This window comes from Erpetoichthys calabaricus, chromosome 8, assembly GCF_900747795.2.
Source record: "Erpetoichthys calabaricus chromosome 8, fErpCal1.3, whole genome shotgun sequence".
In the NCBI taxonomy this organism is placed as follows: Eukaryota; Metazoa; Chordata; class Cladistia; order Polypteriformes; family Polypteridae; genus Erpetoichthys; species Erpetoichthys calabaricus.
The window spans coordinates 92,776,088-92,793,059 of NC_041401.2; the positions used below are offsets into that span (position 1 = coordinate 92,776,088).

The window sequence follows — 16,972 nt, forward strand, 5'->3', positions numbered from 1 at the left end:
GAGATGATACTTCCTGGTTAATGCAGCACTCCGTCGCTGAGCCAATCAGCACACAGGAACTTAACTGTGTGCTCTGATTAGGTAGCTTCTCAGTCATCCACCAATAGCGTCCCTTGTATGAAATCAACTGGGCAAACCAACTGAGGAAGCATGTACTAGAAGTAAAAAGACCCATTGTCCGCAGAAACCCGTGAAGCAGCGAAAAATCCACGTTATATATTTAGATATGCTTACATATAAAATCCGCGATAGAGTGAAGCCGCGAAAGTCGAAGCGCGATATAGCGAGGGATTACTGTATTACTAAATTTGTGTCATTTGCTGGGTTTAGAAACCAAAGTAATGTTTATAAGTATCATGATAAAAATGTGATTAATGTAGTAGAAGCACAAATGATGTCTCCAAGTGCAGAGTAATTACTGCAGTTAAGGTCAGACTGCTTTAATGGCTAATTCTGCATTGCTATAAAGGCAGACCAATAACAAAATCTGGTAAGTTACACAAGCACCTTGAAAACAAAGGTTCTTTTATGCTGTTCTGAAATAATGGATTGCCCTTCAACAGACAAGTTTGATTTCACAAACATAGCTTTAAAGTTGGAACAAATGTAAAAAAGAAGGGAAGCATTTGGAAAAATAATGTATGTGGAGATTTTGACATTTGAAAGTTGAATTTATTTGTATTGTCCATTAAATTGTAAAGTGAGTTTTTTTTATCAAGTTAATGTTTCCTCCATGTGCTAATGTAGACATAAATCTCAAAACACAAGCATGACCTGCTGATTTTCTCACAAACCAGATCTGAAAACTGTATTGTTACAAATGTAGCTTTCAATAGTTTGTTTAAATTAAAATATTCTAAATATATGTTTTATTCACCAGTTCATGTGGTAGAGAATGTTAATATTTCATGTTGATTTTAAGCAGTATTTATTTTTCAGTTACTGAATAGAAAATTGTTAGTGAATAATTTTTTATGTGTACATGGTACGATAAATAAGGCCATCTATGACAGTGGTATTTAAAACTGTACAATTAGTAAAGTAATCAAGTATTAGGGCACTTTTCTTTTTCTTCTCCCAGATTTTGTTTAAAAGAATTAAACAGATTATTTGTATGTTGATACTTGATGTAACAAGTCAATTAAAACCCTGTAATGCAGTGTTTTGTAGCCCTAGCATTTAATTATGAAGCTGAGTACACCATATTATTAGAACAAAAGCTAAATAATTTACCTTATATTTGTACAAAAAGAAAAAGCTGATTTTCTTGTCTTGTTAAGGTTTTCAACCAAATCCTGGCTGTCACAGCTTTGTCAGGTTTGTCACAAGAATATGATCTTTGGAGTCAAATGCAAACACTGCAAGTAAGTGACTAGATAAAGAGTTTTCCTGTATCATTTTAATATTGACAGTTTTAAGTAAGAACAGCTGTTGGTAGCAAGACATGACAGAGTCAGCTATAGGCAGACAGACACAATTTCATGCCAGACTTTGTTGCTTGGATAACTGTGATGACATGTTGTTCCCGAGCTTGTTATATTCCAGTACATTACAGAGTCTTTGATGTTAAAGAAACTTGGGTAAATGAAATGAAATTTTTAACTACCTCCACTGAATTAAATGTACAGTTTCTCTATTAGGTTTTCCAGTTAGCAAGTTTTATTGTGCTGTGCGTATAAAAAAAGAAAATTAATCTGTTTCTAACATATGATTTTTATATTATGTACCACGTTTGTAAGAGTATTCATTTACAATGGAAGAGCTGCTATTAATACTTTATTATCTTAACATTGTCTTTTGGTGTTTACACCAACTAACTTATGAACTACAGTATTTACATTTATAAAAATAAAACATTGGATTAGAACATTACTGTCTAGACTGGAGTCTGACTTGTGTACAGTTTGTCTGTTCTTCTTATAGTACATAAATATACAGCTATTCCCATTAGTAACAGTTTAATTGCTTAAGTGTGAAATGATATTGTGTGCAGGGTTAATATCTGCAATTTATCCATTGCTGTGAACTGTAATTTGAGTAGATAAACAAAATGTTGGGAGAAGAAACTGTTCTTAGTTATTTATCTTTTTCCAGATTCAAGTGCCATAACAGGTGTACTAAGGATGCACAGTCGTGTGGAATATCCATTATCCCATGTAAGCAATACTATTTAAGCTAGTTAATGTTTAACAATTGTGTAATTCTTTTTTATTGTCAGATGAGCTTAATGTTTACCAAGTGATGGCACTCCCATTGTGATTAAGAGCTTTATTAGATAAGTAGTGGGACACATTGGTATCCGTCAATAAGGGCGCGCACATAAAGGCGACCTTCAAAAGGGCGACCTCAATTTTGGGCGCGGCGAATAAAAGCGATCTTCAAAAGGGCGACCTCAATTGAGCGCCGAATAAAGGCGCGCGCAAATAAAGGCGAGCTTCAAAAGGACGACCTCAATTGAGCGCCGAATAAATGCGCGCGCAAATAGAGGAGCGCTTCAAAAGGGTGACGTCAATTGGGTGCAGCGAATAAAGGCAAACGCAACAAAATTACAGAAAATTTATTAGATAAAGGCAATGATTGAACGTATAAAAAGGTGAAAGCAAGAATATTAAAACATCCAATTAATTAATGCATGAACTTCTAACGAACTACTTCTAACGAACTATTTCTAAAGCTGTCTATATTTCGTTGTTTTCAAAATTACAGAAAATTAGATTAAGGCAATGACTGAATGTATAAAAAGGTGAAAGCAAGTTACACTTGAAGCTGTAGATTATGTGCAATGCCACGTAGATATTCGAGATGCGGTCTATTAGCATAATCAAGGACAATTAATTTAATTCGTTCCGAAGGTCATCCTTTTGAAGCGCTCCTTTATTTGCATGCGCATTTATTCGGCGCTCAATTGAGGTCGTCCTTTTGAAGCTCGCCTTTATTTACGTGCGCCTTTATTCGGCGCTCAATTGAGGTCGCCCTTTTGAAGATCACTTTTATTTATGTGCGCTTTTATTCTCCGCGCCAAATTGAGGTCGCCCTTTTGAAGGTCGCCTTTTTGTGCGCGCCCTTATTGAATAGAACCGGACACATTAAACCCAATATTTCAGTTAGTCTGGTCCACCTCTACTTTGCATATTGTCACAACTGGTCCACAGAGAATGTTATATCCCTTGCACTTCATTCCATCCTGGCAAATCCAGATACTGATATGCAAGAGAACTATATACAGGTACTCGTCGACATACGACCTATGCAAGTTACGACTGTTCGACTTTACGACGCGTTTGACTGTTTCCCCCGCCAGCTGTTGGCAGCGCCAGTTTCCTGCACTCTCAAGTCTCGCTACGCAGCAGTAAAAATATACGCAGCAGTGTTGCCCCACGTGTGTTTGTGTCTTGTTGTTTTGGCAATTTTCGATAATAATATAACCCTAACATATAACCCTATAATATTAACACTAATAGCAACATTCTACTCAAAACGGCAAACTTGAGAAGCTGCCAGCATCAAACCCAGAAGCTCTTGATTGGGCAGTTCTTAGGATTGCACTACGCAAGCAGTCGCATCAACTGATTACCGCAACCTGCTTTCTTTTTTCTTCTTGAATAAAAGCGCACTTGTTCTGTTATACTTGTACTTGTGAAAGTGTTTATTTGATATTTGGACTTCAGGCTTCACACCAGTCATTCTCAGTCACACACACCACTCACATCCACATCCACAGTTATCCCAGTCTCGTTCGTGCACAAGTTTTATATACAATCATCACATTCAAATGTTAACAGTTCCCACACACAACTGCTGACTGCTTCTCGAGTTTACCGCTTTGAGTAGAGAGCTGCTGTTATTGTTAATATTATACAATAAAAATACATTTGATTTACGTCTGTAACAACCGCTGTAAATTTATAGTGCTTGTCAAAGTTAGCGTTCACACTCGCCCCGATATGACACTGCTCTTTTCAAATAAAGACGCGCTATAACAGAGGTGAACTCAGATCAGAGAAAACCGAAGCCCTCCCCGCAAGAAATGTCGACTCACAGTGTATGAATGGCGTATGGAAGAAGTGTGTTAAGCGTTATGTAAATACTTTTGCTGGATTTAACAGTGAACAAGAACTTGATGAGATTCGTGAAGAAATAGTGAAACTGTCAAAAGACCTTTCATTGGAATGTGAAATGGAAGATGTCGAGGAGTTGCTAGACCGGGAATCAGGTGAACTTATGAATGAAGAGCTGATAGAATTGGAAGAAGAAACAAGAGAATTGGAGTAAGACGAAGAGGAGGAGGTGCCACAAAGAATGTTCACCACAAAGGGATTGTCAGAAGATTTATCTCTACTGAATAAACTCCTCGCTCATTTTGAAAAAATGGACCCAAATATTGAACGATTTGCGAGGATTGAACGGATGGCACGCAACACATTTCGTCCTTATTGCGAAATTTATGAAGAGAAAAAAAAACAAACAATTCAGATGAAGCTCACTATGTTTATGAAAAGAGCAACTCCTCCCATCACCCCGTCCGCAGCCTCGCCTGATCTGATGAAGGCGATATCGACAACCCGCAGCCAAGCACCAGTGGTGCCAGGAATTAAATGTACAGTACAGTATTTCTTGTTTTGTACGTTTTCCACATATTAAACAAATTGTACTGTAGTATGCTGTGTTTGTCTTAGAAAGTAAGAAAATGTTGATAAAATATTACTTTAAGATGATTACAATATTATTACCCAGTCTAATATTCTTACCTTAAATTAACATAGGCCGACTTACGTCCAGATCAACTTACAACCAGTCAGTCGGAACCAATCGCGGTCGTAAGTCGACAAGTACCTGTATACTGTAGCTCAGCATTTAGCACCAAAGAACTGGTTAGATCACATACCCACCTACATTGAAGGGGATGCAGTGGTGAAGGTCAGAATCCTATATTTCTTAGTCACCATAATTGACAACCTAAAGCGGCACAACACATCTTGGCTCTCATCAAGACCAACACCTTAACGTTTTCAGATGTCTATGGAAATACCAGATTTGTCCATATATGATCACCAGCTTCTATAGGTGCACAGCATAGTCCATCCTCTCTGGCTGTATAATATTGTGATACTACACCTGCTTCACTCAGAACCGCAAAGTACTACACTGGGTGGTAAATTTGGCTCCAAATATTACTGGTAGACAGCTTCCTTCTATGAAGAATACATAAGCCACATAATGGTTTAGAAAGGCAAATGATACTGTATTGTTAAATACCTCTACCATCTAGAAGAGTCGGTTTTGTCCCTCCTCCATGTTGTCAAACAGTACAGGACCATTAGCACTTACACCAGTAGATACAGGGACAGGTGTTACAGTTGATGATACTAATGCTACTACTTCACGTCATAAGGTTACTAAACAGCCATTCAACTGCATGAGGGTTTCTTATATATGTTTTATTTATTGTCTCTTATGTATTCATGTTTTTTTGTAGATATTGTATTATTGTGCTATAGTCATGTGACAATCAGTTTGAATTTGAAAGTGAATATACTTTTTAGTAGTCATGTAACTCTTTTTCATCCCAAAGTACCAAAGATTAGAAGAACAGAATCGGTTCCTTCTGACATTAACAATGCAGTGGTCAGAACTGCAGATCCACCACAGTTTGGCACCCTGCCCAAGGCTTTAACTAAGAAGGTATGACTAATCAATATCATGAGATGATAATATTGTAAAATCTAAAAATCACACAACAACCCTGATTTCAAGAGCGCATTTGTAAAACTGAGTCTGAGTTATCTAGCGCCAGTTTTCTTGAGCAAGACATTTGCTTAAATTCCCATTTGAGCGCTATATGTTTTGAAATAATGCTTCATACATAGTACAGAAGTGTTTGTGCCTTTTTAAGCTTCACATATTTAGAACCAATTCTAATGAGCTCTGTAAAATGGTGTGATGAGTGTTTTTTATTTATTTTTTGATACTGTTACTATGCAATGAGATTCTTCCTGGGAGCTCCAGCATAATTTAAGTATTAACAATCTGTTAGCCCTATATACAGCAGGAGACCCTGCAGAACTTTTATGTACATGTGTTGTGTGGTTTCTCTGTAAAATAACACTATAAAGCAATATTTAATAAGTATTTTGGAGTGAAGCGGCATTTACATTTATTTTCTGTGGAATCTAGCTGCTGTATGTTATTAGCAAGTCTTTCTCCCCCGAATCAGATACTTAAATATATTTTTGATATGCAGCACAATCCTCTTAAATTATTAAACCGTAATTAAAAACTCTAAAAGATTTGCCTTAATGCAGTTCTTGAACAGTATTTTTTATGAGAAGAGAAAAATTCAGAATACTCATGATATAATAGATAATGACATTTTCAGTGTTTCACAATAGGAAGGTCAATAAACACGAACATTAGTTTTAGAATTCCTGTTTACAAAATATTTAATAAAATATAAATCATGTCATAATTTTAAAAAGACAAATTATAATCTAATGGAAACTCTCTGGAAGCATCTTGATTGTATTATTTCCTGTATTTCTAGTAAAACTAATGCTATATATCAGGATGCATATGATTGTGTATATATTGTATATCCTCCTTCAGAAGGTACTATTTGAGGTTGAGAATTTGCAAAAAAAAAAAAAAAAATTACAGATTTAAAAATTTGTGACCTTATTCAAGAAGACAGCAGTGTGGTTCAAAGCTTGAGCAAGATTGGCATATTCAAAGACGATGGCAGTGCAGTGCAAACATTAAACTAAAAACACATCTCCAAAGGTGACTGAATGAAGGTTAATCTTTCGAGAGGAAGAAAATTATAGTACCCTTTAATATTGTTAGTAAGGGCATGGGAAATTCTGATTGGACTAAATGGCAATAAACATTTGTATGACCAAAGAAATTCTTCATTTTTATTTAATACATTCAGGCCAGGAATTTCTGGTATAATTAATTTAGGGAGATATAAACATATAAAACCTTAGATCTTACTATTTTAGTTTCAGGAATGTGGCCATACGCTGGTTCATTCTGCTGCTTCATTTGTTTTTGTGGAGTTTGCACATTCTTCTGATGTCTGCATGAGATTTCTTGTGGGAACTCCAGTTTTCCCCCCACATCCCTATAGATGTGTAAGTTAGATGCACTGACGACTCTGAATTGATCTTTTGTGAGTGCAAGCATGGAAGTGTATGTGAGCCTGTTTGTTCTAGACCTGCACTCTGCCTAGTTCTTGTCTTGTTTCCAGTATAATTAGGGTAGGCTCTGGTCCTTGCAACTGGAGGTTGCTAAAGTGTATTAAACAGGTTTGAGAATGCTACTTTATAGTTTGTTTTCAAGTTACACAGTCTTATTTTATGCAATCCTACTATATTTTTATAATGTTAGTAAGCCTAATAATAAAGGGGAAAAATAACGATCTACTGATCTACTGAACATTTTCAGGATTTCAAAGTAATTACTATGGTGATTTAATGATGAAGAAATGTTCCGTAACCGGTTTTATGAATCTTACTTAAGTTAAGAACTGGTACAACTATTATAAAATAACATAACATTCTTTAATCTGTTTTATCCAGTTCTGGGTTGCAGGGTGGTTGGAGTCTAACCCAGAGGCAGTGAGTGTAAGTTGGGAAACAGTTACGGGGTGTCAGTCCATTGCAGTGTAAGGTCCACTGATGCATACATTCACCCTCACTGTTACACAGTGGCCAATTTGCAATTGCCAATTAACCTGTCATGTAGGTCTTTAATGTAAGAGTAGCACCCGGAAGAAAACCAAGCAGACATGCAGAGAGCATACAAACTCCAAACAAGCAATGATCAGGTTTTGTGATCTCTGTAGTTAAATTTCAGCTTTACTTAGCGATAATACAAGATTAATAATTAAACATTTTCATCAATGTGTCATTAAAGATCTGTGTTAACTGGACAAGCCACCAGGGAAAGATATTTTTATTCCCCAAAAATAAAGAACACCAAAATTGTTTCTGTTCAGTTTTAAAAATTACCAGTCTTGAATCAAATTTATCTTTGCAAAGAGCATTTATAACATTAGGGCAAAATTATAAATACAATCAGAATATATTTTTTAAAAATGTATGTTTTTCACAAGGAAAATTATATGTGTGTTGCTTTAGAATGGGAAGTAAAAATAATTTTAATTTTGCATAAAAATTTGGAAACAATAAATATTTTACAATACAATATACAATAAAAAATACAATAAATTGTAATTTTGTACTTGAGCTTGATAAATACAAATTATAATTATTTAAGTTGACACTTTCATTTTCAATAACCTTCTCTGTCAGGTACATTGAATGAACAAAAACGGACGGAGCTTTCTGTCTGTCTGTCCATTCGTCCCCGGGGGGAAATTTGGCATTTTACAGAACTCTTTAAATAAGTAAATACATAGATAAATACATATGTAAACACATACATATTATGGTCTGAACACACACCAGAATGAATATAAAGGAAAAATATAAAGTAAATAAATAATTAAATATTCAGTAATTTCATGAAAGTACCAATGGAAATAAAGTGTGCAGCAATTTCCATGAGTCACGCTGTCTTATTTTAAATTTAAAATTTTGCTTCTCCTGAGGTTTTAAGGATATATTAGTTTTTCTGGACTTATCTAAATGAAGTGCATGCAAATGTTGGCTTGTTCCAGTCATTATTTGAGTTAAGCAAAAAGGGATATTTCTGCTTTGCACACTGTGTGGCTAAATGGGTGAAATTGTTGTAAAAGCACGAGGTTATAAGTTCACTCCTCACTGTTACCTTCAGTTGTGAACTTGAACAAGTATTTTGATCTGTCTGAATTTAATGTCACATTAAAATGTATTTTTAGGACAACTGCATGTAAAACTTTTGTGTCATAAAAATGAGAATGGTTTATTAGCTATAGAGAGAATGAAAATTATGTATGACAGTGGGCCTCAGTTAAAGTGCCATTGGTTAATCTGGTGTATCAGATGCACTATGTAACTAAGTATACAGTATTAGCAGTTTGTTTTTTTTTATTACGAAGTGCTATTATTATTGGCAAGCAGTGTGGTTTAGTGGTTAAGGCTTTGGATCTGGGACTTCAAACCCTGTTCTTGTGGGCTAATATCTTGCTCCTGGCACTGCATGACCAATAGCAAGTCACCTCACCTGCCTGTGCTTCAGTTGGAAAACAAAAGAAATGTAACCAATTGTATCTCAAATGTTGTATGTCTCCTTGGATAAAGGCATCAGTCAAATAATAAGTAATAATAATATTATTAGGTCACTGATGTTGCTTCTCTTGAACATGCTATGCACAGTCATCCATAAAGAAAACATTCCTGCATTAGATCAAAGAATGTGGCATACCCGTTCCAAAGTAAGCAGATGAGCATGTAAATGTAAATGAATTTGGAGGTCAGGAATCCCCTTTCAAATTCTGGAGATGTGTGTATTACAGTGGAGTCTTGTGGGGACCCCGTTAAATTTAAACTGACGGCATTGGTCCTGGCTTGTCTTGGACCCAAGGATGCCTCTTTTTACTCTAATTCTGTCTCTCCTTTATTGCTTCTAGTGAAGAAAGACCGTATGGTCACAGCCACAGCACCTGGCACATTCAATGGAGCTTTATAGTATTTTATAGTATTTGCTAATCATTGAGCTTTGCATCTTCCTTGATATTTGCCAAATTTTCTCTTTTAATTGGCAGATGTGATCACATCCCCTTTTTCTGTCCAGGACACCCAACCCCCTTCTTCAGTCACCCATCCTATTTGCTTCTGGCGTATCGTTCATTTGTATAAATCCTTGTCGTGTTTAGCGCAGAGCATGTATGTTAGCATAATATTAATAAATATCAACAAATAAGAAAAACGCAGGTCAGCTAATTTTCTTTTTTATAATGTCACCAAATTTCAGTCAAAGCTTTTTTAACATATTTAGGGTATTCTTTTTTCAATTTTGGGCTGGGGGTTTACCCCTAAATATTGATTTATGGAAATGTCCTTTATTAGCATATACTAGTGACTTAGATGCACCATCCTGCCAAATTTCATCTTTTTAACCAAGTGGGAAAAAGTGTTTTTTGGATGAGTGAGTGAATGAGTCAACTTTGAGAGCCACTAAAATTTAAATGTAAACTTTTGTAAATTCTTCACCCCTCTCTGAGTATTTAAATTACATTTCTTTCAAATATTTTTGGCTTTTACTGAAAATCTAGAAAGGATTGTTGCGAAATATCTGCCATCCACACACACAAAATACATTTCAAAATAAGTTACTTTTATTCCTTCCTCATTCAGGATCACCAGCCTATGGTAAACCAACTTGATTCTAGCAGCAATCCATCTTCTACCACTTCATCAACCCCATCTTCTCCAGCTCCTTTTCAGCAATCCAATCCATCAAGTGCTACCCCACCTCCAAATCCATCACCTAAGGGCCACCGTGATAGTCGCTTCAATTTTCCTGGTAAGTATATATGGACTAGCTTCTGACATTTTTTTGTCTAGAAAATGCACTGTTCTTTTAATAACTGTTTGTAATGCACTAAGTCTATTTAGGTCAGAGAGATATCTTAGGGAAACCTTTCATTCATGTAATAAATTATTTTGGAGTGATCTTTGGAGTGTTAGGTTATATAATTTAGATTTTTCTTCCTGGGAGCTAACAATCTGAAATAAGACCGCTAAATAAATATCTTGCATGTCTTTTTTGTTGTTTAATTATCTAGCCAAAGCCCAGTTTGCTGTAGTACTAGTGCAGTGAACATTAATTATCATGTATTATCCTTAATTGCTGTATACTTATTAACCTACATGGGAAATTCTTTAAAACTGCTTTAGAGTACTTACTTATTAAGTAAAATTCAATGTGGCTTGCTTATTTTTTTTAAATTATATAGAATGTGTTTCAGTGTGTCTCTCACCACATCAACCAAATACAGCTAAATAGATTTTTATAAAATTTTGGGGCATTTGTTTGATAAGACAAATAAAACATAAGCTAATCCAGTTTTTTTCAGTAATTTGTATTTCAGATTTTAATCAGCCAGGCCCTTTCTCTTGTGTGTGTTGAATTCACTTAGTAGGACTTTAAGTACCCTTTGAGTACTTAATTGACTATGGCTGAGTTGATGAAGTAGTCTACATAGTTGTTGGACAGTTACGCAAAATCAAAATGTTTTTCTATAATGCAGTGTGTAGACATACTAAGGTAACTGCCTCATCCATTGGTAAAAACTCATGCTCATTGAGGGACTTGCATGAATTTCAATAACCAACCGTCTGGATCACGTACAGAGGTGGAGAGCACCCAGTCCTAATTGAAGAGTGTGGTTTCAGATGTAAAGATATGTGTTAAAGTGATGCTGACTATGTACACCATGTTCTTTTCATACTCCCTCTCATGGTTTAGCTTTACCCCTGACAGCAAAGTAATATTTCATCTACACAATCAGTTTTTCTTTGTACACTTTAATGTATGTATTTGTCGTACATTTCTTGTCAAATGGATGCTCTGCACTATTGATGTCAAGTTTTTAACTTGAGTTTACTGATCAGTTTACTGATTTAACGAAGACTCTCTCAGTTTACATTTGGTATTTGGGACTACAGAAAACGTGAGGATGACACAGGGCACAGAGACAAAAGCCATTCAAGGCCAAAGGGCAAACATGGGCTTAAGTGATTCAGATAGGAGCTATGATTTTTAACAAACAATGAAAAAATTATCAATAATACAATGCGTCACGTGTGGCATGTAATGTCTAAAGTGTCAAAACATTTTAACTCTGTTTCAAATAAAGGAAAATCCTGGTGAGGAAAATAGTTTTTTTTAAGCAATTAAATACAAAGTAATGGATCAAGATCAACATACAGATCAAGTTGTATGTTCAGTATCTTTGAGTTTTGTTTTGCCCTGTGATCTTGTTTGTTGATCTCTGACCTACTGACTCTGGTTCTGCATTTACAACTATTATTTCCATGACTCTAGTAACAGAACTTTGGGACCCTTTGACCAGGGTTCAAGACTTACTGCTGGTAGAACTCATAGTGTCAGTAGTGTCAGGCTTGGAAACAGTGGTATTTTGAACACTGGAGCACACTAGGACATAGTGTTTGGCCCACTAGTGTTTTCCCTGAACTTGGACAATTGTGTTATTAAGCAAAAAAAAAAAAAACTCTTTCATCAAGCTGCCTAATAACACAGTGTGTTTCTAAATATCAGCAATGACCAGGTAATCCAAACTAAAGAGGCTAAAATGTTTGTCACATAGTGCAATTACAAAAGTCTGTTAAGTTAGTGTTACCAAATCAAAGGTGATGATGTAGACTAAGAGAGATTTGGAGGTGATCTATTGACATTAATGAAATTGCTATGGAAAGAGTAAGTAGATTTAAATTCTTATGGTTTCACATACAGTTAGTTTCTCTCATGGTCTCTCAACACCTGCCTTATTTGGGAAGGCCAGGGAAAATTAGTCCGTCTTCCTGGACCCTCTACAACAAGTGCAAATACACAGTGGGGAGTGCATTGACCAGCTTTATCACAGTCTTAGCAGTTGGATAAGACATTCTAGTGTACAGCTGGGGCCACAGTTCTTTCCTGAGGACCCCACCCAACCCGACAATTTAGCTCTACTGTTCAGATAAATAGGAGCATGTTCTTCTCCACATATTACCACTCCATATTTCAGTGCTTCATAAAAATCTGTCATATTTCATAAATTGGTGTTTTCCATAAGTTCATTTTCTGGAGTTATTTTTTCATTAAATAGACAATGGGGTGTCAGAGCCATTTCAGGCAGCATTTGACTCAAGTCAGTCTTGGATAGGATTCAGTCTATCTTAAAACACAATCAGCTACACATGCATGCTCAGTCATTCCAGGTGAATTTACAATCACTGTTCAGCCTCTTTTCATGTCTTTAGGGGAAACAAATGTCACTAGATAAAATGAGACAATTTATTTTTCTGAAAGAATCTTGATTGAAAGGTTAGAAAATAAAAATGTTCTGAGTTGGGATAAAAGTACACAATTCGCTTCTTATGAACATATTTTTGTGCATTCAATGAAACTTTATAAAAGAACATTTCATAGAGCACACTATGACATAATGTTGTATAAAGCATCACACAGATACAATTCAAATCATTAAAACAAACAATCATTTTGAGAATTTGCCCTTTCATGCACATATTGAATGTTAATATGCTGGAAGATTAAACTGTGTGGAAAATAAAAGACAGCTATCAGATTGGCTTAAATAAAATTAATAGAGTAGGCACCCACACAATAAAGGCATTTATTATCTAAACATTTTATGTAAATCAGATCTGAAAGAGGGCATAATTTTGCAGCCTTTGACTTTGGCTTTACCAGTTACAATATAATAAACCGAGCAGTTGGTAGATCCTTATTAGTTAAACAGGTAAATACCAGTTGTTGCAGGGAACAGTTGTACATGTATAGAGAGGCACCACATGACAATATAAGCTAAACTTTGGCCAATACAAATGCAGACGTTTACCAAGACATTAACAGAATAAAATGTCAGTGAAACTGATGAATTTAGAAATGGTGGTGCTGCCAAATGATTAAGGATGCAGCTGCCTTTTTTCTGAGACCAAGTGTGCCTTCCTGCTGAAGTCCAGGTTTCATTGCCAGCACAGATACAAATATTACTTTCTCTTTCTGTTGTTCAACAGTGAATTACCAGTCTTTGCTTAGTCTATGCTATTCACTTTCAGCAGTGTTTTTGTATAGTGCCATCTACTGAAATGCTGCAAAACTGCAAGTACAATACCTTCACATGTAATTTTTCAGTCAACTTTCAGACATGAACATGCCTCCTTTAGAACAGAGTTGCATTTTTAAGACTAGTAAGGAACTCATAAAAATAGAAGAAGAAAAAAAAAAGATAAACTACCACAATAGCAAAATAGGTCACTCACTTAAAATGAGCTGATGTATCCCAGAAGGGATTCAAAAATATCAATTGTGGCACAAGGAAATTACTGCAATCACATTAGATCGCTGTTTGGTGAAAAGCATATTAAATGAACTAGACTTCAAACTTAGGGTGTACATAAGAATACAAGCTGTGATCTTTTTTACATTTGTGTTAAATAAATTAACAATGGGACCCATTGCTTGTCGGACAGTTTAAATTACAAAACTAAACGCTTGAAACGGTTTGGTATTCAAGTCTGCAACAAAGTTATACAGTATAGCTCAGCTATACATCACAGTTAAAAATTTGTCATTCTACCTTAATTACACAATTTCATAGTGTTGTTATTTTTTCTTTGGACTCCTAAGAATACTAACAAAGGATGCTTATTTGTTATATTTGTTTACATGGAGCTCTTTTATCCAAACTGAGGGACTCTTGATTGAAAGTTTTTTGAAAGATTTTTATATCTACAGGCCTTGCCCTCAAAGTGGTCTTCCATTCCATTCTCTGCACAAAAAGGCATTTTTAGGATTCAAAAAATTAAGCATTACTAAAAAAACATGCTTTTCTGGTTACTTTTAGAGTCAGGAGAAAGTTTTTAATATGCATGCCTGACTAAAACAGTGATTGTTAAACTTTTGCATAGATGGCACTTTCAATATAGAAATGGTTTCATTTTCACTGCCCTGCTTTTTAGTGAAACAGATGAAGACTTATCATTTTCTTAAATTTTTGGAACATTATTTTATTTGATCTTTTTTTTATCGTATGAATGTAGGAAATATTCAAAAGTCTTAATGTGGAGAATTTTCATACATATTAATTATTAATGCAGTGCATTATTTTATTAATTATTTACCTAATTAGAAGAGCATGATATAACTAGAAAGTGCCCAATTGATATAAGACTAAATTCAATTAATTTTACATTAGGTGCTGTATGTTTTTTCATTGGTTTAAATGCATTGTGCACTTGCTTATGCATCTTATTGAACAGTGCCACTTCTTTATTCAAGTCATAAAGTTCATTAATCCCTAGGAAAATAACTGAGTATCATTTCCTCACAGCTTCCTAATTCATTTTTCCTCTTATTTTCTGCTTTCTGGGATCTTTTTTAATTATAGCTGCATGCTACTTTCAGCATAGACAACAGTTTATTTTTCCAGGTAAGTAATGCATCCTGGCTTCTTCCTCAAGTACACTTCTGAACTGATATACTAATAAATTTCATAATTAAAAAAATGATTTATTTATTTAGTTATTTTTAGAAGTGTCTCAGATTTCAGTAGCAATACTTTGCTTTTAACTCCTCTGCCGAAAAGCCTGAACATGCCTAAAATACACTCTATGCACTTACCAGCTATACCTGTACACTGAGATATATTTACAGTATCTACTCTGTGTTCTGCAGTTCATTTCACAATTGTATTAAAATACATTTGGGGAAAAAGGGAAGTAGTAAGAGTGCTTTTTATTTTGTAGAATTGTTTTCCATTGTAAAAATATGGCCAACTATTTCATGTTTAAGAAAAGTAGAAATACAAGTGCCTTAAATATGAAGACAGACTTATTACTAGCCAGATTTACTTGTATGTTTTTTTTTTCTTTTTTTAATTAAACTTAACTTTATTTTGTAATCATTGAAAGCAGTGAGGGCAGCATGATGACATAATGGTAAGCCCTGCTGTGTCATGGATCCAATGTCATAGGATAGTGCCTGGTCATTACTTTTGTGAAGTTTGAACATTTTTCTGTGTCTGTGTGGGTTTTTCTCAGGGCATTCCAATTTTCCTCCAGCATCCCTAAAGATGGGTATGTTAGGTTGATTGCCTATTCTTTGTGATTATGGAATTGGGTTTGTGAATGAGAGAACACTGTAGTGGGATGGCTTCCTAACCAGGGTTAGTTGCTTCCTTGTTCTCAAGGGTCTTTAGGATAGGTTACAAACTCTTTGCCACACTGTATTCAATTAAGCAGGTTTAGCAGTGTAATGTAATGTTAAAAACAGGTACTGTACAGTGTTAAGCAGTACGTATGTTATAACAACATTGTTTTAAAAAAATAATCAAATTTGGTGGAAAAGTTATTGCTAAATAAAGCAGAGGACATGAAAGCAGATTTCTTCATTTACCAGTACCCTAACTGCAAACAAGAATAATTTATTCTCTCAAGTACTATATGTCAGCAGGGGTTTCAGTTTTTTTTTTTTACACAAGTCTTGACTTATCTCTTACAGCATTACAAGACTGTAATCGCTAGTGTAATTTCATATTCAAACACTATAAGCAAATTCTTATGCAACAGTTTGTATTGTGTAAATTAAGCATTATTATTTTTTGTTTTTTAGATGTGCCCAGTTCCGTGCCAACAGTGATTCTGCAATCAGAAACACCAGATGTTTCAGAGTGAGTCTGAAGGACATATAGTAAAAATATATATAAAGTAGAAGATTTGTTTGGTATATGATGTTATTGATTGCTGGGTAAAGTATTTACTGAAACTATTGCATACATTTACGTAGTGTTCCTGTAAGTATTTGTTAACATTTCTTACGTGTTAAAGATTGCAAAAGTATTCATATTTCGTAATATTAGCATGCCTGAATGAAAGAACAATAAAAGGTAACAGAAAAGAACGGAATGCAACAAAACCATTCTTTAGATTTCTGTCCAAGAAAAATATTGGCATGCAGAGCCTAGTTGTGTAATTTCAAAAGTGTAATTCTGTCATCGTTTTCTTCATATATCTGTAATCTTTAAACCGTTATGTATGGAATGATGCTTTTAAGAGAGAAACTAAAATAAAGTTTATACTCTCTCTCTCGTTAGCATTACAGATGTTCAAAAATGACAATTTTTTTTTTTTTGATATACATGAAATTGGATTAATTGAACACCTGTCTGGGGCACTTTGTGTTTTTTGCCAATGAAATTAAAAAAAAATACAGATGACCTATTTATATCATTTTGTAAAACATATATAGCATCAATGGAGATGCTTTTTCTGAATGCAAAATA

The 16,972-nt window shown here is 34.8% G+C and overlaps 1 protein-coding gene and 1 long non-coding RNA gene across 2 annotated transcripts in view; one reads left to right on the forward strand and one right to left on the reverse strand.

The window, feature by feature from the left end:
* ksr1b (kinase suppressor of ras 1b) overlaps positions 1-16,972 on the forward strand; it is a 192,048-nt gene that overhangs the window by 144,924 nt on the left and 30,152 nt on the right. Inside the window, exons 7-12 of the mRNA XM_051931228.1 lie at positions 1,281-1,364; positions 2,095-2,156; positions 5,573-5,682; positions 10,299-10,467; positions 15,080-15,121; positions 16,303-16,360. Of these exons, the coding sequence (XP_051787188.1) occupies positions 1,281-1,364; positions 2,095-2,156; positions 5,573-5,682; positions 10,299-10,467; positions 15,080-15,121; positions 16,303-16,360 (525 nt within the window). The remainder of the gene's footprint in view (positions 1-1,280; positions 1,365-2,094; positions 2,157-5,572; positions 5,683-10,298; positions 10,468-15,079; positions 15,122-16,302; positions 16,361-16,972) is intronic.
* LOC127529003 (uncharacterized) overlaps positions 1-16,972 on the reverse strand; it is a 194,411-nt gene that overhangs the window by 118,699 nt on the left and 58,740 nt on the right. The gene's annotated exons all lie outside the window — the stretch shown is intronic.